General features: G+C 36.8%; 1 protein-coding gene across 1 annotated transcript; it reads left to right on the forward strand.

Moving 5' to 3' along the window:
• Window positions 1–23,250: 23,250 nt before the first annotated feature.
• LOC145068164 (uncharacterized) lies at window positions 23,251–24,090 on the forward strand. The gene has a single exon (XM_079015139.1). It carries the CDS (start codon window positions 23,251–23,253, stop codon window positions 24,088–24,090), a length of 840 nt encoding a protein of 279 aa, XP_078871265.1.
• The last annotated feature ends 2,484 nt before the right edge of the window (window positions 24,091–26,574 follow it).

The following is a 26,574-nucleotide window of genomic DNA, read 5'->3' on the forward strand; positions in this document are numbered from 1 at the left end:
GTCCTCGAAATCATGCATCACCGACCCCGACACACCTGACAACCTGAACAACACCGCTACAAACCCGCTAATACCACGACCCACTCAAGGCAATTGAAACCAATCCTCATAAGGTTCTAGAACACATAGATGAACAAATTCCTTGCAACCCGATCACACCTGCCCCACCTGAAATCAGAAGTCTCGAGATGGCCTGTCTCCCTGACAGACTACCCACAATGAATCATCATCAAACTGATGTCCCAAGAAACCAGACTAGATAGAATACTTCCCACTCACAATACCTTGATGCTTCCTAATGGACAATATCACTGACCAACCGCGACTACCAAATAACAAGCAATTCCACATACAGACCCCAAATCACCGAAGTCGCTCCTACTCCCCTTGCTGCCACATGGCTGGTTTCCTGGAAAGCACCTGGGGACCTCCCCGGTCCCAAACCGTCTTCCAACTGCCCGGAACATCGCACACATACCCAATTGCTGAGCCAAAGACACACTCAGCAGTCCCCTGCGACCTCCGACGAATACCTCGTCTAACCATAACTGCCCTATGTCCTACAATCCATTGATCCATCCAATCGAGATAGGCTGGAAACCTGTCGCACTAAATATGATGCAAAAAGGTGGATACTACCAGAATAGTTATAGTCTTACATTATACCCGACCTCTTGTGACCCACCGCTTCCTGATTCCGACCTGTTGTGGCACTATTACAGATAGGGCCACCGAGACACATCATAATGGCTTAAACTACCATCAAACCAATACAATCACCACCCTAAAATTCTGCCCTCGATGCCCTTGGCATATAGATTCCCCACATCCCAACTCACTGAATCAAAATCCTGCACGAATTCCAATTCGGGTTCCTATCCAAATCCAAGTTGTTACTATGGTCCTATCCGAAGATCCTTGAATCGGCATTTGCATATTGCACCATGACTTCCTGTCATTCATTACTCAACCGATTAATAAATACCCTTAGATGATTCCCTGAGACTTCTAGTCTCGCACCTGGTCCAACCACCAGGTTCTTATGAGATCCAATAATAGGGCTACCCATCCATAGCCCTACAGAAACATGCACTGTTCGACCACAAGATCCTATATCACAAGGTCCAACCCTTAGCCCATCAGTCTCTACTGGTTCCATCCTAAATTCCCAAAACCACCTGAGCTCGCCCCCGGATATCTGATCGGTCAATCACCTCTGATCCTGATCCTCACCACAACCCTACGAACTAGCCTGCCCTAGTCCAAATCACTCGAGAGAACCCGTGAACGCTACGTCTACCATGTAATATTACAACACTTCCCACACCATCCGTTTATTAGTGAATGCTATGACTCCCCCGTAGTCTTACAATACTTTCACCTTGACTGTCCATACACATCTCAATGTTGAGCACCCACACAGTCTATCTTCCTAAACTGAACTCAAATACTGACTGGGATAAAACCTGGTTCCCTCCCCTGAATCCTGCAATATGACGTCAGAAAGACGTGTTCCAAATGCTGGGGAGTTTCCCAAACTCCCATCCCATGATATCCGATACTCAGTCGGCCCCTAAGGTCGCCTTTCCTCCCAATAAGGGGAGTGTGAGATGCATCCTCGTTTCACACTCGATTTTATCCTAGATATCTGAATGATTCTCCCCCAATTAGATTCGACTAAATCCGTTTGGCACATGAAAATTGAAGGATTTCTAATCCTCATTACGTTCCAATGTTCATCTTGCTGGCGACCGGTGCTTGCCAAATCTAGAACACCCTGAATAACCCTGCACAAACAGCACACTACCTGAAATCCAGCTAACACTTCTTGTATCCCAACTACATCAATGACTTTAAACGCTTAAAGGCGACAACCAGTTTAGATCTCGGAGTCCAACGAACGGATAGACTAACCAAAACCTCAGCGACAACTCTCGCTTCCCCCAACAATCCTGATGGCTCTTCCAAACATAAAAACCAAGGCTACTGAAAACTAAACATAACTCTCTCGCTCAAGCGCTTGGACCAACCCCGAAAATGACTAGAGCAGGTGTACTCACTGATCCTCCCTGACCGTCAGACGGTCGACCTCCTTGTTGTCCACCAGAACACAACGAAAATATAACGGCTTACTCCCTATGGGCAATCCCTGAAGACGTGGCCAAACTTGCTACACCTGTGGCAACCCATATCACTGAACAGATTCTAACAACGACTCGAAGCAATCGCAGTATACGCGGAATTCACTCCGCGAGGTACATTCGCCCGAGGATCCATCAAGATTCCTCGTCATGTTGAAAGGCATATGTCAACCCTTGCTATCCCAGACAATAGCAGAAATCCGACCCGAGATCCAACTCATCCCGATTCCCCAAGCAATACAATTACCCGATACCCACCGAAAATGGCCGAAGATAGCATAACCACAACATAAGAAGGGTCCCTGACCTCCTCCTCCTGTGGCACCCCGACCACCCTGAGAACATAATGTAGCACCTCATTCCGATCCCAATGACAGTCCACACCCTTGAAACGAAACTTCATCGCGCAAATCCTGCGAGCATCGCGCTGGATCTAACCCAGCTGGCCTCTCGAAACTTGATCCAAACTCTTGGGTCTCCGCTCGAGACCCTCTAATCAATTCACCTAACCTGGTCCTCTCTCATTGAGGTACTCCTAATCGATCTTCCGTCCTCAATTCTGAGGTCCATATCATTCAGGGTCTCGCACCCTGATCCCCTTACTAGCTCAATCGTCCCGGCTATACTGCAATAGCTTGAGCAATCTCTGTTCTAAACATGGCTACAAACTATCCTTGAGACTTGGTCTCCAAACCCGAAAGGGAAATAGATTGCATAATCAACCCTTTCCGCTTGATACAAGAGATCCAAGGCGAACTCGAAATCCTAGAAGTCCTTCCACTAGCTGGCTCACCACCGGAGCTAAGACCACACCCTAATCCTACTCACACGAGCTCATCCTCATTCTGCAAAGCAATTATTCCCCCGATCAAGGCATAACCAAGAATTCTCCTTCCCATAAGCTTCTCAGATTCTCCAAGACTCTCACCGATTCGAGTATGGATCTTGTGCTTTCAGTAGTACGGGCCCAATACTACCTTCCACACCTATCCATACTTTCCTCATTAATCTTCTTGAATCCTCTAAGTCGCTTATTCCACCGGTACACTAAATGTATGCTAAACAGCAAGACAATATCTACCGTAGCACTTCCTGGCTCCCCCTAGGTTCCCAACTTCACCGAATCGCCCCACTAAACTCGCTGGAGCATATCCTAGGTTCCCGCACTCACCTAGGCCTCAACTGCTGAAAGATTCCCAATAATGTCAATTAGTTACCTTATAGATATAGCCACATGCAACAGAGATCAGATAATCCTTCGAGTAATAGGCTCATCCCTAGAACGGTTAGACTCAGACAAGAGCTGCGCAATAGGGTCAAATCTATCACTCTGAGATTATCCAGCATGTGCCACATGTGACTTAGCATATTCACTTAATATCTAGCTCATATTACTAAGAGTCCCACAAAGCACAAATCAATCAGCATTCAGACAATGGAAAATCTAACCAGCATACACTAGACAAATCAGTCTACCCTCACATCCAATCTGCAAGCAGGTAACACCTATCACTATTCTCATCCTAGGCTCTCCATAGGGTAGTCTCCAACCTGCAAAGCTATCATCAAACATTCAGTCCATGTACCACAATCCATGCTGTCCACATCCATCCATCCTCGCTGTCAGCTGCCTTTGTGCATGCAAATTGTACACAGAACAGGAAATGAGTCCTAACCGTATACAATTTTAGAACATACACTTAACGGTTACAAAAAATACTAATTATCATTCTAATTACAACATGACATCCAATGTCCTCATGGCTACACATATGACATATCAGGCCAACCTATTGTTGACTAGTTAGCACTAGCATGCAAGTCTACCAGCTCATACAACATATAAAGGCATCTCCCCTAGCCCTAACTAGCATGCGATTCACAGATTAATAAAACAAATCATAACCGACAACATATGTGGGTATTATGGGGAAACTTACTTGAGATCGGCCGATTGCATGCACCACACCCTTTCTTGTCTTAGAAATTATTTAGTCGAAAACCTCTTTCTTTCGAAAACGTTACAGATCCTCAGTTTGAGTCCAAACTCACCCGAAAGTATGTCTGAATCCCTCAAACCAAGGCTCTAATACCAACTTGTAACGACCCAAAACTCAAGGAAAAAATTTCATTTTTAATATCACCCAAAAATAGATATCATTTATTCCAAACATTTCAAATCATCATTAAGTAAAACATTTATCAGAGTTCATCCCAAAATCATTTATTGCGGAAATCATAGGTGTGTGCACTCCGATCAATCCGAGCCCTTCCTTTCCAAAACGATGATACCTGAAACAATAAACAAAACCTGTAAGCATGAAGCTTACTGAGTTTCCCAGAGCATACCATACACACAATCCACATAACACATATCTTGTTAGCTATAAAAGCTACCTACAGTACATAAGCCATGCATACATAAAACCTAGGAAATCCATAGGCTACCCCACATGGTCTTACTTCCAATGCCATGGGCTACCCCACATGGTCTTTACCTAGGACTTCCATGGGCTACCCCACATTGTCTTACATCCAATGCCATGGGCTACCCCACATGGTCTTTTCCTAGGACTATCATGGGCTACCCCACATGGTCTTACATCCAATGCCATGGGCTACCCCACATGGTCTTTACCTTGGACTGCCATGGGCTACCCCACATGGTCTTTACCTAGGACTGCCATGGGTTACCCCACATGGTCTTACATCCAATGCTACGGGCTCCCCCTGGGGTCTTCCATGCAAGTATCACAAAGACAACTAGCATAACACATATCATATAATCACTAGCATACCACTTAGCATAAAGCTAGCTACCATACCACATATCATTACTACAAATATGTCACACCCCCGAACCAGACGGCGGAAACGTCCGGGGGCTGTCGTGACTCAATTGAATACCATAACATTGAATATATATGAGACATAACAACATTCGTCACCATTCATTAACATAGTACAACCAGTAGCGTTTACATATCATACATTGTTTAAACATTACATTTCCCAAAAATTAATTTGTTCAATTCATACAAAAATAAACTGCAACCGTCACTGAATATGATTTCCCTTGATTCACTGGTTCCCTGAGAATACAAGTATTTTGAAAAACGTCAACATATGAAATGTTGGTGAGTTCATAAGTAGTGTTTGGAATCGAATGTTTGTATTGTTTGAAAAACCACCAGAAAATCCGATATTTTCTGAAAAGAAAAGCTTTTGAAAACGTTTGTGAAGATCCATAAGTATGCCTGTTTGTTTCTATACTTGTGTCAAAAAAATGTTCATTGAAGATGTATGCAGTTCAAATCTGTATGTATTAAAAACCCTAGGAAAACCCGATGTTCCCCTAGTTCCTTTGAAATCCATTAAGTTGCGTTGAAACCATTACAAAGATAGAAGTGTCAGTCCCAGGTGACGTTGGAAGGTTCTCGAGCAGGATTATTTACTACAAACCCGCGTTACACAAACGCCTAGTTTATAGTTATACTAACGATTCCCGAAGGCGTCGTCAGTACTAATCGCGTTATCCAATCGCCCGGACTAGGTGTCGTCCCACATCCGAAGAGTAAGAGGACACGAAGGCCTCGATGACTCTATTAATCGGTTGGGGATAATATGCGTGCGAGGGGTCCCCGACCCACCTCGTAAAATATGCAGACTTTTCTAGCAATACCAAGGACCCTTGGGGACCAGTGGTATACAAGCCATTGAAAGTCCCTCTACGTTGTGCCGAGTCGGTGAAACTCAACACTTCGTAGAAAATATGCGTCTTCGGGCCTTAAGATCAGGTCATTGGGCTAGCTAGGCTCAACGAACAAGATTTTACACTTGTGGGGCCAAAGATGGTGCGTAGACGTCTGTGCACACTCGTATGTATATGTATAACCAAACGTTACTTGTATGAATCGCAGTGTCGTAGTGTTAGTAGTTGTAGAATTCTATTGGCTCGAGACCGAGCCAATTCGTTTAACAACGATTTTTGGTATTGTAATGTATTGTATTTCGTCGATAGTCGCGATGCCATCATTTAATCAAATTGTGTATATTGAACTAGCCTTGAAATATTCCTGTTTTCAGCCCCTCATTATTTGTAAAATTTACATTTTCAACCCTTTTTATTAAATACTTCCCGGTTTGGTCCTTAAACTATTTTTCTTGACATTTTAACACCAAAAATTATTGAAATTAATATTTTTCAACATATTTTTCATAGAGAACAGTTTAAGTCCTTGAAAATGCAGTTTTCTCGGTTTTAATCCCTTCTTTTCGCAACTTTGACAATTTTGGCCCAAATTGGAAAATTTTTGCAACTTTGGTCCTTTTTAAATTTAAAAAGCATTTTAAACCTTTGAAAAGGATTTGGAACACTTATAGTCCACTGTTTTACAGAAAGTTACAGTTTTGGCCCTCCAAAACAGAAAAATTCGCATAATGGGCCTTATTGGGCCGAAATTTTCATTTTTAGCCCATTAAGCTTGGAATTTATGTTTTTAATCCCCTAAATGAGTATATTTCCAGAAATTTATTTATGGAAACTGTTTTGGCACACTTCATCCATCAGAATCTGTGAAATGTCAATTTGGGCCCTTATTTTTGTATTTTTCACATTTTAGGCCCAAAATTTGTGTTTTTAACCCAAAGAAAATTATTACTAAACCACTTAGCCATTTTTCTTGAAACACTTTGTGTTTAGAAATATATTTGAAGCTAAAATCATTTAACACAAGATATATCTCGGTTTTGATGGGTTTTAAGGCTAGATCCATCATAAAAACACATAAAAGCATACATATAAGCATGGAAATCATACAAGGCATACAAAACACATATAGATCTACACTTTCACTTGTATTCCCCCCCCCCCCCCACAAAACTCATAAAAACAGAAAATAGGGGGTATGAAGCTCACCTTGGGTGGGTAGTTTCGGTTCTTGAAGAAAAGATGGAAGAAACTTGGTGATTTTCGGCCCTAGCACCCCTTGATGAAGATCTCGAGTTTTATGGAGTTTTCTAGGAGTATGATCACCAAAGAAACTTGTTTAGAATAAGAGATCTCATGTGAGAGGGGAGTTTTGAAGTTTAGGCATGGAAAAACTTACCAAAGGATGATGATAATCTTGAAGAATCCTCTTGAAATCCAAGAAAATTTCGTGACTTTGAATGGAGAGGAAGAGAGAAGTCTTGAGTGAATCTAGAGAGAGTTGAGATATTTTTTTGGTGGGTGTATGTGTGTATGGCCGAGAGTGAGAGAGGAGAGAAGAAGTGAAGTGATCTTTGAAGTGAAGTGCATGGAGAAATGAGAATAATGCATGGATATCCTATGGGTAAAGATGAGGTGTCACTTGAAAGTCAACTCTTTCTTGTGTTTGGGCCTTGGGCCGAGATTTTAGAGAGGGAAAAGAAAAATTTGGGCTTTTTCCCTTAAGCCCAAAATTAGAGTTAGTTTTGGGTGCTCATTAGCCTTATAAAATAAAATTGTGATTTTTATGCTTTAATAAGCTAGGTTAGGTTAAATTATGGATCAAAGCTTGTGATTTATTTCATTCTAGGCCCAATATGACCCAAGATATTGAAATAAATAAGTGTGGGTCCAATTAGAGCCCAATTAGGGTTCTAAGCCCATGATAGTCTAATTGGAAGCTTATTGGTCCATTGGGATCCAATAAGGAAGTTCTAGTCTAAAATAGACTTAACAAGAACTTCTAGGGTCTCAAATTGTTTGATGACTATTTGTGGTACTTGCATGATGTATTTGATTGAAGTTTTTGATTCACATTAACTTGAATATATAGATTACATGGCTCAAAATTTACAGTTGTGACAAAATAGAGTACCACATAACATAAAATGGGCTGACCTTGGTGCCTTAGACCCATTGGTATTGAGAAGACTCACCTCGAATGCAGAAGCTTCTTGAGGAAATCCTTAGTTGCTGCCCTCACCAGTTACCCGAGCTGTCACTACCAGTCGACATACCCAATTAGCAATTAGGTCCCATACCATAATCCTTGGTCCATGCATGGGGTAAAATGACCATTTTACCCCTGCCCAATATGATCCAAAACTAATGGTCCAAACCTAAAACAAAAGCCCAACATTATAATGTCCATGAGACCATCAATGGCCCAATTTTCCAAATTGGGCCCAGACCTTTCATAGGACCTTATACTAGAGCCCAGTACTTTCCTTAGTCAATAATCCTGACCCAAATGGCCCACGAAGGCCCGCAGCAACCTAGTCCAAGAATTGGCTCAAACAGAGGGCCACAAATGTGAAGTCCATTTCTATATTGGGCCACAAGGCCCAATAGGCCCAACTACTCCATTATTGGCCGAAGGATGCATTTAGGCCCAACTATCAACAAATCCAGGCCCAAAACCATTAGGGCATTTTGGGCCTAGAGGTCCGAAGTCCACAAAGGCCCAAGTCCTTTTGAGAGCGTACGCCCAGCGTACCTCTTATGTACGCTTAGCGTACCGAGCAGTGAACTGTACGCGAAACGTACTACATAGTACGCCCAGCGTACAAGCAGCTCATGCACAACATCCATTAAGTGCTTAATACTTGATCGTAACAAGTCCAAATTATAGATCTGAGCTATACATAACATCTAAACCCATAAAGTCACTGACTTGGTGACTTTACATGCCCCAAACAAACCCAAACTCCAAAAATGGCATTCTACTTCCATAAAAGTGACCCTAACTCGAGCATGAATCCATTAAGACCATCAAGATGACAACTTTCTACCTTAGGGACTCAAATAGCATCAAGGGTGGCAACCCCAAGCCTAAAACGGATTTGGAACCATAAAGCTCCGTTCTTGGGACCAAAAGATCCAAAAACTCAACATTGTAGATCTAAGCATTTGATGGTCAAGTTTAGAGCTTTATACCTTCATTAAGCTGAGAATGAGTCCTAAAATCCAGATCCAAAAGCTCCTCCTTGATTCCCATCCTTGCATCAAACTCCAACTTCTTGAAAATGGGTTAAACACCCCAAAAATGGACTCCATAAGCTCAAAATGCCACCATGGATGCTATATGACGATTTCTAATGTTTAGAGGGATGGAGGCTAAAGATGTTAGGGTTTGGTTATGAAATAAGGGGTTTAAATAGGGTCCAAGACCTTAAAATAGGGTTCTGATCTGACGGAATTACGCCCAGCGTACTCTAGAGAACTTTCGCGACCACTCCTGGTCATTACACCCAACGTAACCCAAAGTACGCCCAACGTACTCGGCTAAGCCTGAAACTACTAAACTTCCGAAAGCCATAACTTATTCGTTATAAATCCGTTTTCAACGATCCTTATATCCACGGAAAGGTGACGAGAAGCTCTACACTTCTAACAACTCAAACTTTCCTTAAGACCTTCTGAACAAAAATCCATTATCCACAAAAGCCCAAACTGACACTTTACCAAATTAGCCCTAGGCTCCAAAACACAACCCGAACACTTGAAACACATCTAATACATCACCCGCACCCAAATGGGCCTAGATCTTACCTTATCTAGAGCCATACTCCTTATGAAAACCAACCTTCGGCCCACAACCTTAGACTAGAAGTCAATTCGGAACAGAGCGTTACATCCCTTGTCCAAAGGTGTGTTGTGATTCCATTTGAGGCATTCATACTATTGGTGCTAAGTTCTTAAAGGCCAAAACTACAAGCTACTACAAAGAGGTATGACATCTAGCTCATTTCTATGTTGATTATGTCAAATGCATGCTAGTTGTAGGCTTAATGTATTGGAAACAATATTATATGTATAATTAGTGAAAACATAGATCCAAGGCATGTAGGGTTGTATGTACACCATAGGATGTTGTAGTATATCAAAACCCACCATTAACCACTCTTAGGGACTCCAGATCTGAAAGGATCTTTGCTTTGGATGTCCTTGTCCCATAGATCAAGCTCCATGAACCAAAACTCTCATAAAATGATCATAATGAGATCTAAAAAACTATAAGTCAAGATGAAGACTTTATTACCAGAAAATGATGGAAATGAAATGGTGTTGCTGGATCTACAAACTTCTCCTTGAACCTTCAATATCCTTTTTCTTCCTCTAGCCTCCAAGAACACGCCAAAACACTTAAAGAATGGCTCACTGTCACACCCCAAAACCGATAACGGCGGAATACGTTTCGGGGTGGATGACATAGTGCACGGTATCATCACAATTGCATAATAGTAAAAACAAGAAACATACAACCATTGCATTTACATAGTAAATTTAATTACAAGCGTGCTTTGTAATGTTTAACAATCACCCAAAAGTAAATCAAAAATAAGAGATGGGTCTTGTGTGCTCCACCTTCTCCAAAAAAAATGCTGCGTCTGTACCTGTCTATCTTTGACCTGAAGATATAAGTTATTTTGAAAACGAATATCAGCATAAAGCTGGTGAGTTCATAAGAGTTTAGTGTGAGTTTTGGTATACAAAGCATTAGTGCGAAAAATGTGTCGTTTATATTCTTAAGTAGTAGAAACTTAGAAAAATCCCATATTTTTCCAGAAAATACATTGTAAGTGACAATATGTGAAAATTATGCATTCTTCATTTCTTTGAAACAGTTTATTGTAAACGTATATTGGCAAATCTCCAAATAATAAATGTGATAGAATAGGTTAAGCCTGTAATCAGTGATAGAGGTGCAAGCTTCCTTTAGTGGTAGATACTTACTTACTTCGGGATGCAGTTTAGCATTTAGTGTAGTAATTTAGTGTAGTTATAGTGTATTCCTTGTATATACTAATAGTGAGGATAATAGAGGATCCCATGACCATCCCAATCATGCACAGTATAGTGAAGTAGTGGCATCCCTGGGCCTGCACGGCACGGACTGAAATTAACAGTCGGGATGTAATAGCGTCTTCCCCGTATAGATCTATACATGTAGTGTCGTCTTCCTATCGGAAAACTCCGGGCGTAGTGGGTAACGAATAGAGTATCTCGTAGTGGGTTCGTGTATTATTGTTTGTTTAGTGTTTTCTCCTTTGTTATAGTGTAGTATTCTTTTAGTATTGATCATAGTGTATTCTCCTACTAGTGTATTATCTGGTAATAGTGAGTATTATATCGTAAAGAGTAGTGACTTTAGCGAGTAGTAGTAGTAACAACATTAACTATACCTATTATAGTTAACTTAGTGTGGATGGTTCTTGACATGTAGTGACTTTAGTATTAAGTGGGAGAAGTAATATTCGTATCCCATACTGATATACATGTTATATAACTAAGAAATCAACGACAGCCGGACAGATAACTACTACCCTAAGCCCACAATCAAACAAGAACAAGAAATAAGGCGAGATATCGGTCCTAAGTCCTCCAAGTCTTACTTATATAAATATATCAGAGTGGTTACATTTTATAAGTAAATTGATTTAATAAAAGTATTTTTCCAAAAGAACATTTAAAATATGGCTTACTGTTTAAAAATAGTTTGAAAATGTAAAACTCGTTTATAAGGCATAGGGACAAATCACATGTGATTTGAACTAAGGGTAGTGAATCACATGTGATTAATCCTTGTAACGCGGAAATCGTTCTGTAAAACTTTACATAAAACTTTATAAGCAACTTGTATCTCCCCCCCCTAAAACATTTAAAACATTTGAAAGGTTCATTGAAGGGGTATGAACTCACCTGAAATCGCGGAAATCGGGTGAATCGGGTAAATCGGGTAAAAGTGTCGATTGAGCGTTTGGTACCAAATAACCACTTGAGCACCTTTTAGGACCCTAATGTCATATGAAATATGTATTTTACAAGAAGTTAATCATCTTATGCTTTTCATTATAGTATTTGGACATTCTAGCATCGTTTTCGGGGTTTTAGGGCCTAGAAGGGGTTCCCGAGAGTGGTACAAGGCCAAGGATAATTTACGGGAGGGTCCATGAGCTCACTCCCTTGGAGTTTATGGCCCAAAGGCCACTCCTTGGGAGTTTACGGCCGTAAGCCCCCTAGGCTTGGCCGTAAACTCATGTGGCACTCCAAAATGTGTGTTTAAGGCCTTATTTCACTTCCTTAATTTAATGGTATGTGTTTTGGACTAAGAGAGAGGGATTAAACTCTTAATTTGTGACATTTTTGGGGAGTTTACAGCCAAGACTTGTTCTTGGGCCGTAAACTCCATTAAGTCCTTCAAGATGTATGTTTTAATGGTACAACATGGTCTCATTCACCTTAGATAAATCCTAGAAGGCCCTATAATGAGTTTTGGGACAATTTGGCATGAAATTTGGGGAGTTTACAGCCCAAGAACATCCTTGGCCGTAAACTCTTCATTTTTCCTCCAAATGTGAAGTTTAATGGTACAACACACCTCCAAAGGCCTTAGCTAAATTCCTTACATGCATTTGAGTAGTTTAGGGACTTGTTTGACACAAAAACATGGGTGTTTACGGCCCAAGCTTAGCCTTGGCCGTAAACTCCTCTTTTTGTGTTCAAATGAAGTTGTTTGATGCATTTAATCCTTCCTTGGTGTCAAGTCCAATTTACCAAACATCCTAGAAGAGTTTTTGGGGCTTTAAACATGGATTTGTGGGGGTGTTTGAGGTGTTTACGGCCTAAGCACAAGCTTGGGCCGTAAACTCCTTTTTAAGCATCAAATCCTTGTGTTTTAGTGTCCAAACTCTTCTAGATATATGCCTTAATTAGTATACTAGCTTAAAAGAAGGAAAAACTTGGTCTTTGGCATGATTTTGGGGGTTTACGGCCTAAGGAGCTTCTTAGGCCGTAAACTCCTTTTTAGTCCTTACTTTCTATGATTTTGGCTCCTAATTTCAATGAAGTATGTCTAGATTAAGATAGAGGATGAGTACTTACGTTTGGAAGTCGGAAATTAGCAGAATCGGGGTCGATTTCGAGTCTAGAGAGAGAAAGTAGAGAGAGAGAGTAGATGTGTGGTAAAAGAGTGTTCAAATGTTGTGCACACTCATTTCATATGTCTCGGGTATCGCACCCGATACACGGATACCCGATGTTTAAAGTTAACTGGGTTAAAACTTTTTACCCGGGTGAAGTGGTTGAAAAAGTAATATAACTCTATTAGGTTAAACGGGGTTAACACATACGAGTTACATTTCTTATGATAATATCAAGACATGCATATAATTAGATATTCAGTTATTGACGATTCCAAATATTACATAAAATAACGTATAGTGACGCATTCTGTTAGTGAAAATGGGATTTGTAACGGAAATAAATTTGGGGTTGTCACACTCACAAACTCACAAAATGCTCTAGGTTTTCTTGGGTTAAGTTCTAGACAATGGGGGGCTGGGAATGGAGCCAAGAGGAGGAGAATAAGATGCTTAAATAGGGTACCAAGTCTTGAATTCAGGGTTTCCCTAACCCTGACCAACTCGTCGAGTCGGTCCCCCGACTCGTCGAGTAGGTCACTTAATTCGCGACCCATAATATGTTCCTACTCGTCAAGTCATTCCACCTACTCGACGAGTTGCCTTCTGATTTTGAGGTTTTCCTTTTCTTTCTAGGTCTTTCGAATTCGGGGTGTTACAAACAGAGGCTCTCGGTGGTCAGAATCGGAATGACGCGCACGGGGAATTGCAGACATGAGCTTTCTGTGAGAGAAAGAGGCAAACGATAGAGGAAAGAATGAAGACGGGGGGGGGGGGGGGGGGTTATCTGATGCAACTCAATAGCGGCGGCGGGCAATAGCAGCGACGCACGCTTACTAGCGGCAACAAAGGGGCATTAGCAGCGACACCCCTGGAGGGAAAAGTCAACGTCTTTTTTTACGAATTTACGACTGTAGGATGGAATACAGATCGAACGGACAAGGTTTATTTGGCACGAATCGCCACTGTGTCGGCAATAGCGGCGACATGTAACAGTCAATTACATGTCGCCGCTATTGCTTTGCGTCGCCGCTATTGCCAACATTTCTTGTAGTGTCGGTTTGGTGGGAAAGCACATATAAGTTTAGGAAGGCGGCGTATTTAACCCCTTCATTCAGATTAGTTTAGTTAGTTGTCAATAGATTGCAATTCGACCCTCATTTCCGATCTAGTAAATGAGTTTTTGAAGAGTAGAGAAACCAAACTTCTTTTGAATCAAATCAAAGCATATAAGAAGTGCCCTGGAGAACAGCTTTTGGATTTTTAAAATTTGAAAGCCAACTAGTACTCTTTGAGGAGAAAGTCTTGGGGATTGTTGTTTAACGAAATTGGAGGGGGGGTCCTTCTTAGTAACAGTCTAATTAAGATTAGGAATCGACGAAGATATTCTGAATCTGGTTGTTTGAGGGAGTTGTGCAAGAGAGAGTTGATTCCCTAATCGAAAGTTGATGCAGTTAGCAAGGAGTTTCGTGGGGTACACAATCGAAAAAAAGTGCATTGGATGTATGCTCTGGCATTGAAAAGGAAGGACGATTTTAGAGGCGAAAGGCCAAAGAATCCATGGTTTCCCGATAGAACCCTATTTCGCCCAAGTTGTTTTGGAACCGAAAAAAACGGTTAAGATGTGGAAGGAAATTAGAGAATGTGTGGTTTGTTTTAAAGGTACAATATGTATTTATATTGGTAAAAGTTTTTTTTACTAAAAAAAAAGTTTGACTAGTCAATGCTCAAGAGAACGCATGAGTTTTCTAACCCGACAGACTACCGTCCAAATGTCTCTACGTTTTCTTAGAAACGACTTCTAGGCGCGATTGGGGTACCGCCGGCCTCCTCCTCCAGCCCGACTCTGTCCACCCTTATAAGCGGCAAAGATATCACATTTTTATTTTTTATTATTTTATTATATAAATAAAAAAAATTAAATATAATACGTAAATTGATTAAAAAAAAGTATAATATTTTGTTGTTATTTCCTACAATTTTTCTTTAAGTATGTATTATTACAATATTTCCATACACATAATATTTTGTTATTTCTAGCATTTTCCATTCGGTATATCTACTATAACAAATGAAGGTTTTTTGTCACGTGTCCTCTTCTCCTTCATTTAGACACATGGTATTTTCTAACATTTTTAAATTTTTTATTTTCCACTTGTCATTTTATTGTATTTTTCATTTTATTAAATTAAAATTCCACATTTAATATGTAAGGTAATATATATGTATGGTATTTATTAGAAAGGGTTTATATATGTAATGTATCCAATACATTAAAGCCTCATTAATTTTAATAATTCAAAAGATTTCTCATTTTTCTTTTAAATTCAAACTTTTCAAATTGTTAAATTTTATATTTAATTTTTTTAAAATAAACTCATGTAATACATGGGTCTCACACCTAGTTAATAATATATTTTCATATGAAAATTCAACAAAGGAACCAACATATTACCTAACATTTTCTCTTAGGTACAATGTGGATTATTTCCGGGCCCTCCAAAAAATATATAATAACCCCAAACACTATTAAACCCATTTTTAACATCATAACAATTTGGTTTTTCTGTTAACAAATTCACATCTCCAACTGGTTGTAACACATTGTGTTCATCAACAATTTCCATGTTCCTAACAAATGAAGCTTTTCCAAACCCTTCAGTTGCAAAGTGGCCACTCCCCATTATGGTTGATGTGGGTTGTTGACCTGGGCTTTGAGCATTAAACACCTCTCCACCATATTCAATCGCTGTTGCATGTTTACTAAAGTCAGGGAATAAAGCTACAGGCCAATATCCAACTATAATCGTTCCCACCCTCAACCACCAGTTCCCATGTCTTGGATCCTGTAAAAATCCATATAAAATAGTTTAAAAAATAGTCTTATTCCATTAAAAAAATAAAAAGTATGTTGCACCGGCAAAGTCATGCAAGTATGTTGCAGTTTTTGCATACAACAATTTTAGTAGAACATCATTGAAAAATCGGTGAGGTTTCTTTTATGATTATTTCCTCGCAATCTTGATAGATTAAAGATTTACCTTCCAGATTAGTACGTCGAAATCGTACTGTGTACCATTATACGTTGATAATGCATCAAAAGTAGCTCCAAGACAAATCTCATGAGTTGTTTGTACAAACCCCGAACACAACAAATTGTAGCATCCAGATCGATACCCGTCATTCTGTAATATTAATTTTTGAGCTCAAACTATCATCATTAATATCTTAAGAGCATACCCAATTAAAATTACTATCAATGTCAAAGGTATGTAACATAAAATAATATATAGTAGTACATTATAAGTACCCCAAAATTATCTGCCACCACCCTTATTAAGATTAAATGGAAAAAATTGTTGTCTTCCTTTTTTAGACAATCCTTAAATGAAAACTTTTGCGTTGACAAAGAATATGTTAAAGACATTCATAATATATTAAACTTATTAAAATTAAATAAAACATCTTTATAACCAAGCGGCCCTAGGCCAAGTGGTATGGTGAGATGTCCTCCTTCCATAAAATTGAGGGTTTAAATCACGACATGAGACATATGTGATTTTATGGGTAGATTAGAGTGTGTATGGTTTTTCTTTTAAAAAAAACATATTTATAGAATATAACTTACGACATTAATTTTTTTTTGAAGCAGCAAACGATTCAGCGGAAACCTTACCACAATATATTTTTTTATGACATGATTTTTTTTTCTTATTGAATGGTTCAATGGTTATTGAATTCCAGATAAATTGAATGTAAACATAACATTTGATAATGATAGAGTTCAATCCATTGATGTCAATTAGACATGTCATCTCATTCAACAATTTCATTGAAATTTTCATTGTGAATACTCTAATAAGTAAACATGATACTTAGTAACTTACAGTCCAATAAAGAAAAAATCTTGGCAATTTATTTCCGTACATGGCTGGAGCAACCTGCCATTGCAAATAAGAGTAAACTATTAACAATTGTATCCACACACACACATATATATATATATATATATATATATATATATATATATATATATATATATATATATATATATATATATATATATATATATATATATAAAATAAAATAAACGAATGTACCTGCCATCCAGCTTCCAAAGTGCTCAACCCATGAGTTGGAACATCTGCAATAACCCAAATTTGTGAAAGGCTAAAATCAAAAGGCCTTGTAACATTTGGAGCCCATACATTTAAAGATGCCTTTGCTCCATAAAATTCTCCATCGGTTACATACGCAACTGCATGCTGCAACCACATAATAGCAATAAATATATAGTTTAAATAATATTACTTTTGATTTATAGTTTTAATAAATATTTAATTTTGATGATAATGGGAATTAAATATCCCAAATACTTACCAGTTTGTTATGCTGATAATAATGGGATGTTATAGATCATTTTTTTATAGGCGGTAAAAGAAAAGGCATTTGTAAAATTAATTCATGGTATGAATTGGAGTTTTTTTTTTCTTGAAAGGTATGTTTAATATTTAAATTGTCATTAAATATTGTTCTTACACAACGGCAAGAAAATGTAATGTTTTTAAATGCACGTGATACTTTTAAGATTTTCTTTCCTAATATTATAATCTTTTGATTTGAAAAAATCAGATATAAATGTTGCACCTGATGGCCATCATTAGAATAATTGAAGTCCTTCCTGCTAATTGTCTTCTTAAATGTGGAAATGGAATCGGATGCCAAGATCTCACTTTCTGTTTGCCTTCTTATCGGAATTGTTCCATGTGGGCATGATTTACCTTTTGAACTCCATAGCTGCTTAACTTTTTTTTCCATTCCCCCTTTCTTATTCCCATTTGGTATCTCTGGTGGATCCTATTCATTCAATTATTTACAAAAGCAAATTAAATTGAAAACATTACCAATTCATAAAAATATATTTATATACACATGTAGACACTTATATATATATATATATATATATATATATATATATATATATATATATATATATATATATATATATATATATATATATATATATATATATATATATATATTATATTATAAAACATATTAGTCATATCTTGAATTTTAAAATGTATAAGTTATAAAACTTTTTATACAAATCAAATATGCATAAATAAATCATTAAAACTTGCCAAAAGTTAGAATACTTAAATTAAAAAAGATTATTAGGAAATTAAATTTAGAGGAAAATGAAAATTTTAAAATATTAAATTTATGTATATAAATTAATATATTTTTCTTAAAGTAGACAACTTTATTAATTACTTTACATCAAGTGTATAAACATATAATGTAAATATAAGGTATAAATATAAATATTTTATTTAAAACTAGTAATTTTTTATTACATAATAACTAATAGTAAAATCAAATAATTATTTTTCTATAATGAAATTATTCGTCAAAAAAACTATTTATCGTCGCTGCTATATACACACACACTTGTACATGCATGTATGTGTGTATATATAGGATAGAATTCATGTGACAAACATATTATGCAAAACATGAGGATATAATTCTATATTTCGGGTGTCAAGAAATGTAAAATGTTGAAAAAACTGAAAAAATGTAAAAATATAATTTCTTTTTTATTAGAGCGAAGAATTTTTTTAAGTAAAAATGACGAAATTTTTTAGTAATTTTTTTTTTCATTTTTTCTATGTGGCCATAAATGTAATTTCTTTCCTTTCACAAAAATAAGTTTGTCTCAAATGAATCTCCAATCGAATACAATATAAATAAGAGCTTAAGCCTGCTTATAAATAACACATAACACGTTAAATATACCAATGGCTTTGTTACTTTCAGCATAGGATTATTAAATGCCGGTTGAAAATGGATCAAAACACAATCTATTATATCACCATCTGGGCTCTGAGTTAACAAAAAAACATTCCAGTTAGTTTATACAACGAATATCATAAATAAACACAAATATATGAAATAATTGTTTTGTAAAGAAAATCAAATAAAATGAAAGAGTTACCTTAATTGTCTTCATAGTAGCTTTACTCAACTGCTTATTTGGTTGGAAGGTTGTGTGTATGTGTCTAAAATCTTTTAAATCTGTCGCTGGAAAAACCGAAGAAAATAACAAGAAAAACAAAAGAAAAATGGTAAGGATTGGAGTTATATCACGACAATAGCTAGACTCCATTATTGTTTGTGTTTATATGAATTATGGTACACAAATTTGTGCGTGTTTCCTTCGTTTTTGGTCTTGTGATCAAAACCAAACAAAACCTAGTTTTAAAACTATCCTTCACAATGCTTCAAATGAAAATCAAGAGAATGAATGTATTGGTTCTAGAAAACTACAACTTAACAAATACAAATACTACGAGCTTTCTATGGATGTTATATGTTTGTTTGTTGGGTTTATTCCGAATTTATGATATAGTGGAAATTGAGAATTAAATATCGGGACTTGAATAAAATTTAAGAAGTAAATATCCGTATTTGGCCATAAATGCCAAGTAATTAATAATATTTTTCTTTTTTCGTAAAGAAGTCAATGGTGAAAAATTAATCCCATATATGGAGTTTTGACCTTAAAGTGTTTTTTAAATTTTCATTTATCAAAATAACATTAGTTTATTCAATAAATAAGTATAGTTCTAAAAATTTATATTGTTTTTCTTTTTTCGGTAAAGTCTTTATTATTTTGAAAAAATTATAAAAAATGTATTATTTTTTTAATAAAAAACCCAAGAATTTGGTTAATTCTTTCATTTTAGACATTGTTTATTATTTTAGCAATTTTTGACTTTTTCATCGAGTCATCATGACACTAAAAGGTAGAAACAATGTTGATCTCAATTGATATGACATGACACGTTAGTTCTTTTCTTTTCATATTTTATATATATATGCTTTCGAATCCTAACTTCCTTCCAACAAATCAAACAACTTACAAACTCAGTAGAGTTTTTTGATGCTTTAAAAATTCGCGCTTAATATATAGATATTAAATACAAAAGCTATTTTTTCAAAAAAAAAAACAAAACTTCAAAAATGGTCTGTGTGGTTTCCGAAAATCAGAAGTTTAATCCCTAATTTATAAAAACCTCACAGATGGTTATTGTGGTTTCAAAACTTTTAACAAATGGTCCTTTTTGGTAACTCCGTTAGCTTTTGTCCATTAACTCAAGGACATTTTTGTCATTTCATATCGACCATTTATGAAGTTTTATCTTATTTATTTATTTTTAAAAAAAATAAAAGATGCAAGGTCTCTCTCTCTCTCTCTCATAATTAGAGAATTTCTTGAAATTTTCACCATAAAAAAATCTCTCTATCTCTCTCTAACTTTGTCTTCTTCCTACCATTACCTTCAAAAAACCTGCAATTCAAGGAAGAAGATGATTTTTTACCTTTTATGGTTGAAGAAAAAGAGAGCATAAGAAATGACTACTCAAACACATAGGTATTGCTGCAATCAAGCGAACAACTTCATACATTGATGCATGCTGCTGGTCTAATTGAAATAAATTTCCATAAATACATTACATGGAAGAAATCAAAGCTTTACCCACTATTCGAATCACAAATCCCCCAACTTTGTTAATCTGCCCTAATTCATATCGATGCCCATCATTCTAGCAAATACATTGTCATTCATATTGGATAAATCCAAAAAAAACTGATCAATAAGATAATATATCCATTTTAAGATTAGAGAACCCCTAGAATCACACTTTTCTTGGAGCTCGCAGATTGCATTGATAATGCCATCTTCTCTACACAGACTTCTCAATATCCCTTCATTCTCTTCGATTGCTAGCACGTTGTCTTTAAATAATTGGTTAAATAGGCAACGAAATTTACCTGGCTCTGATTCTGGTCCATGAGTTCCACTCAATGCTCAAATTCAAGTTTAGATCTCAAGGATATCACCTTCTTTAAGTAACTAGCGTGCACCTGCAATCCTTCTTCCTCTAGAGAGAGAGAGAGAGAGAGAGAGATGGGGTTATAAAGTCTGATGAAACGAAGGAGGATTTGGTGGTCTCTCTGGTCGACGACCGCCGATAGTCTTCGCCTGACAATTGATTCAAGTTGCTTCTTGGAAGCAATGAGTTGTTCCCTCTTATCTGAACCGTAATCCTTCTATTTTGCGTCGATTTGAAGAAAATTTTGGAGGTAATTAGCGGCGGACTCGAATTCTTCGTTCTCTAGTGCCTTCAGAACGTCGTCAATGCAATTGGACTTCTCTACAATGGCGTTTGTGCGTAGGAGGGTTTCATTGACACGAAATTGAGCAAGGTTGATCGAGAGTGAGCGAGAGAAAGAGAGAAATGGATTTAAGGAAACAATTAGGGATAATAGAGCATTCGGTATACATGGTTTCTGATCCCAAAGGTTGGGAAGGATTTGATCCAACAAGAAAGAAATGAATGAAGCTCCTCAAAATCCCTTTTGATGAATGATTCAATCACGCAGATAAAGAATCATTAGTTGTAGGTAGTGAATTACTGTTTTTTGTGAAGGAATCAATTGTGCGTCTGGACTTGAGAGAGAGAGAGAGAGAGAGAGAGAGAGAGAGAGAGAGAGAGAGAGAGAGAGAGAGAGGGAGAGAGAGACCTTGCATTTTTTTCTTTTTTAAAATAAATAAATAAGATAAAACTTCATAAATGGTCATGTGATATGAAATTACAGAAATGCCCTTGAGATAACGGACAAAAGCTAACGGAGTTAACAAAAATGATCATTTGTTAAAAGTTTTGAAACCACAGGGACCATCTATGAGATTTTTATAAATTAAGGACTAAACTTTAGATTTTCGAAAACCACATTGACCATTTTTGAAGTTTTGTCAAAAAGAAATGATGATAAAGAGATTCAAACCCGCACCACTGGTATAACAAAAAATGCTTATTACCGGTTGAACTATAAACACTAATTAAATTTATATATATATATATATATATATATATATATATATATATATATATATATATATATATATATATAAAAGCTGAGTTTTAAATACATTTATTATCATCATCGTCGGAAATGAATATATTAATTTTTAAATTCGTTTTAATCATTATTATCAAATAAATAAGTATGTAGATACATTTTAAATACCTATTTACACGTAAGGAAACATATAAATGTAATAAATACATACAAAAAACATATTTTTAGGTTTTTATATTTTAAAGAATATTTTTGAAGTTTTTTATAATTAAACGTATTTATACATAGTTTTTTCATAATATTCGTTATAAATTACATTTTAAATACGTTTAATTGGAAAAAGAATTTTAACAATGTTTTTTAAAAGCAATAAAACATATGAATACGTTTTCTATATGTATTTGTTACATTTGTATGTTCTTTATATGTGTATTCTTATTTATTCAGTGATCAAAAAGTATTCAATAATAGTGATAAAAAAGAATTTAATGTATTTTTTTGCTTATAATAATAATAATAATAATAATAATAATAATAATAATATTTAAAAATTCAACATAAAACGGTTATATATAGCAATTATGGACTAAAATATACTAATGTTTCTAGTTCAACCGGTAAGAGACGTGTTTTGTCATACCAAATGGCGTAAGTTTGATTCCGTTAAGCTCATTTAATAAATAAATAAATAAACATATTCAATATTTTAATAGATATAAATATAGCATGAAGTTATAAAACATAAAAAAGTCTAGCTTAGTTTGTAAGATGTTTGATTTGGTGGAAGGAAGTAGGTTTGAAACCCGCCCCCTGCATTCTCAAAAAAATATTCAAAATAAACATGTTAAAAAGTAAACTGTATGGTTTCGGTGTTCAAAGCTGTGAACTTGAGTTAGTTGCTCGGTGTTTAAACTGCTCCATTGGTACCCTGCCTTTTACTTATCTCGGTCTTCCAATGGGGGCGTCCATGTCTAGAGCTGTGCATTGGAACCCGCTGATTGAGAAATTTCAGGCAAAGTTAACAAAATGGAAGTCTTCCACATTGTCATTCGGGGGGCGTCTAACCCTATGTAAAGCAGTCCTTGGTAGCCTAGGATCGTTCTATTTCTCCATGTTTAGAGCACCCATCAAGGTGATCAACACTCTTGAGAGGATCAAAATGAGATTCTTCTGGGGAGGTGATTTGGAAAGAAGGAAAATATCGTGGATAGCGTGGGATAAAGTTCTTGCATCTAAACAGAGTAGTGGATTGGGTATTGGCAACCTGAAAGCCTAAAATATTGCCATGTTTGGGAAGTGGTGGTGGTGTTATAGGGTAAATTCTAACAGTGCATGGGTTGAAGTAATAAAGTCCCTCTATGGGGCCGATGGTGGATTTACTAGACCCTCGGTGGCTAGACGGAAAAGTGGATGTTGGGGCGTAATCGCTAGCATTCCTAAAATCCTCGAAAAGGACAATGTCCCTTTCACAAATCATTTTCGTTCGGTAAATAACTCTAATATTCCTGGAGAAGTTAAGTGGAGCTGGGATTTGGAGCCATCCAGGATATATTCAGTAGCATCTTTGAGAGACTGCATCGATATGGCCTCCCTCCCTCGATCTGATGCGAAATGGTTGTGGAATTCATTAATCCCCAAAATATTAAATATTCTCGCTTGGAGAATCATTCATGGGAGAGTTCCAACATTGGCTAATCTATCAAAAATTGGCATCTTAACATCCACCTCATGTAAGATCTGTGATGAAGCTCCAGAAACCGAGAACCATCTTTTTGTTGAATGTGGGATAACAAAAGAAGTATGGCAGAGAGTATCTAGTTGGTGGCGGTTGCTGGACTCCAATGTTCAATTGATTGTAGACCTTCTAAACTGCAACAAATTGTTGAAGGGTCATCAAAGGTTGTCAGAAATCAACGAAGCAGTTATGCTAGTGTTTTTATGGGTAATCTGGAACTATCAGAACTTGAAGGCAGACTCCTCAGGTGTCAAATCTCATTCGGTGCTGGTTTATGAGGTACAATCCATGTCTATATTCTGGATTAACGCGAGGAAACGACAGGGGGAACTCCTCAGATGGGTTGACTGGTGTAGTGACCCTATTCTAGAATGCTACTCTAGACTGTAGTCAAATTTTGTTTTGTTTTGTTTTCATTTTGTTTTTTTTTCAAACTTGTACCCCTTAGGCTCTGACTAGTTTTCAATTAACACCAGCTTGCCGTCCAAAAAAAAATAATTGTTTTTCTTTACGAAAATGAAGGTGTTGACGTGACATGGCCACATCAACATTGCTTCCACCTTGAAATGTCAAATGGGTAGATGAACTATTGAAATGTTAAAAAAAGATTAAATTGAAAGAATTAGTGGGTTCAATGAGATTTTTCATTAAAAATATGATTTTTTTATAAATTTTCTTAAAATAATAAAACTTTAATAGAAAAACTCTTTCATATTTTTCTACAACTTTCAGTGTTTTTAAATATTTTAACTTTTTTTTTATCATTTTTAACTTTTTGCTATTAATGTTTATAATTTATTTTACAAACACTAGTTTTACATTTTATTATGTCTCATTTCATTATACCCAATAATTTTTTTTTAATTTAAACCAATATACAATTGTTTCTTACAAAAACCAACAAACATTTTTTTGAATTTAAGTGATACATAAACTTAGTTGATACAATACAAATGCATGATTTAGGTTTAAACAAATTGGTTGTTTTTTTAATAAGTGATTTGTTGGTTATAATGAAATGAGACATAATATAGGTAAAAATGATGTTTGTAAATCTTTTTAATAAACATTGATAGTAAAAAATATTATATACTACCCTTATTCTTATAAAATTAATTTTTTTTACATTAATTTTTGAAATATCCATAAACATAGATAAAAAGTCAATACATATTGATGGAAGGCAAACGAACAATAGGCTTTGATGCTAGCTTTTTCTAAATGACACAACTAATTCTTTTAAAAACAACATCTGTCGATTTAGGAGATATAACATTAGTATGTATGACCCGTTGGACTCTGTTGAGGAGCTTCATTGCCTCTGGTGCAAGATGTAACACCCCAAAATCGAGACCCTATTTTTTGAAGTATATTACTAGTAAAAATAGTTACGGGAAACAACACTGAAATCATTTCAAACATAAAGTCACAAAGCACAAGTCTCAAAACCATATTAGCAAATAGTATAACATCAGAGTACAATCCCAGGTTTCTCAAATGCTGAAAATCATGTGTGAAGGTGTAATGCGCTGCTACCCTACCGGCTCCTTCCCCTTAGATGAAGAGGTGCCTGAAACCAAAACTAAAAACCGTAAGCACAAAGCTTAGTGAGTTCCCCCATCATACCCATACCAAATACTGCATAATCTTCGGTATCTTTCAACCGGTAACTGGGAACTTACCTCCCCTGCGGTATCTTTCAACCGGTAACTGGGAGCTACCTTCCCCTTCGGTATCTTCCAACCGGTAACTAGGAGATAACCTCCCCTTTAGTATCTTTCAACCGGTAACCGGAGACTATTCCACCCCTACTACTGCTAATACATATCAGACACAATAAGCATATCAAGCACAATAATCATATCAAGCACAGTAGTCATATCACATATCAATCCTAGATGATTATCACAAAGACAATCATCTACTTGACACTCTTACTTGTGGGTCGGCATTGTGGCCTTAGACCCACCCCTATTAGAAGGAAACTCACCTCAAAGTCGTGTAATGTCTGTAATGATCTCGGTATGAAAACCAACTCTCCTTGATTCCTCAATTCCTACACAACAACCTTTCTAACTTAGCAATTCATACTTGCAACCCTTACAAGGGTCAACTCAAGTCCAAGGTCAAATCCAAAGTCAAAGTCAACATCCAATTGACTCGGCCCGTCGAGTTGGCCCACCAACTCGTCAAGTTCCCATGTTCACGAAAAGCTACAATCTCGTCCCTACTCGTTGAGTCTAGAAAGAGCTCGATGAGTTCCCCTTCAACTAACATCGGGACCTTCATCTGACTCGTCGAGTCCGTCCTTGAACTCGTCGAGTCCATCTTCACCCGTATGAATGTGTTCAGTCTTCGACTCATCGAGTTCGTCCTTGAACTCGTCGAGTCCACCTTCATGCAGTTGGGACATTGCCTTGAACTCATCGAGTCTGTTCATCCACTTGCCGAGTTCCATGATTTCCAGGCCCCAAATGAGCCTAGACAACTGGGTGTCCTTTATCTTAGTGTTTGGCCCTTCAACAGAAAGGATTTGATGACGAACACGACCCGACTTGCTGGGTCCCATGAACGGATCACCGAGTCCCTCTATGTCCAAAACTATACAGTCGATTATAATGTATCTTAATGCATCAAAACCATAGATCTGACCTCTTAAGGTCCATTTCATACGTAAATCTATGAACTTGATGTCAATGCATGGGGTTTTTGACTTAAAAGACCATAAGAGAAGTCCATAAGATGCATGGGGTGCTTATGGCAACAAAGTTGGCACCTTTATGCCATAAGGACCCCCAATGATCCTAGATCTGAAGTGCAACACCAATCACACATGCAAAATCCGATTGTGGCTACACTATGCTCATTAAAAGG

Source organism: Lactuca serriola, chromosome 8, assembly GCF_051521515.1.
Source record: "Lactuca serriola cultivar US96UC23 chromosome 8, Lser_US96UC23_V15, whole genome shotgun sequence".
NCBI classification, from domain to species: Eukaryota; Viridiplantae; Streptophyta; class Magnoliopsida; order Asterales; family Asteraceae; genus Lactuca; species Lactuca serriola.

What these genes read in the sequence shown, in the direction of transcription:
- LOC145068164 (XM_079015139.1), top strand. Translation starts at nt 23,251, where the DNA reads ATGTTTGGGAAGTGGTGGTGGTGTTATAGGGTAAATTCTAACAGTGCA.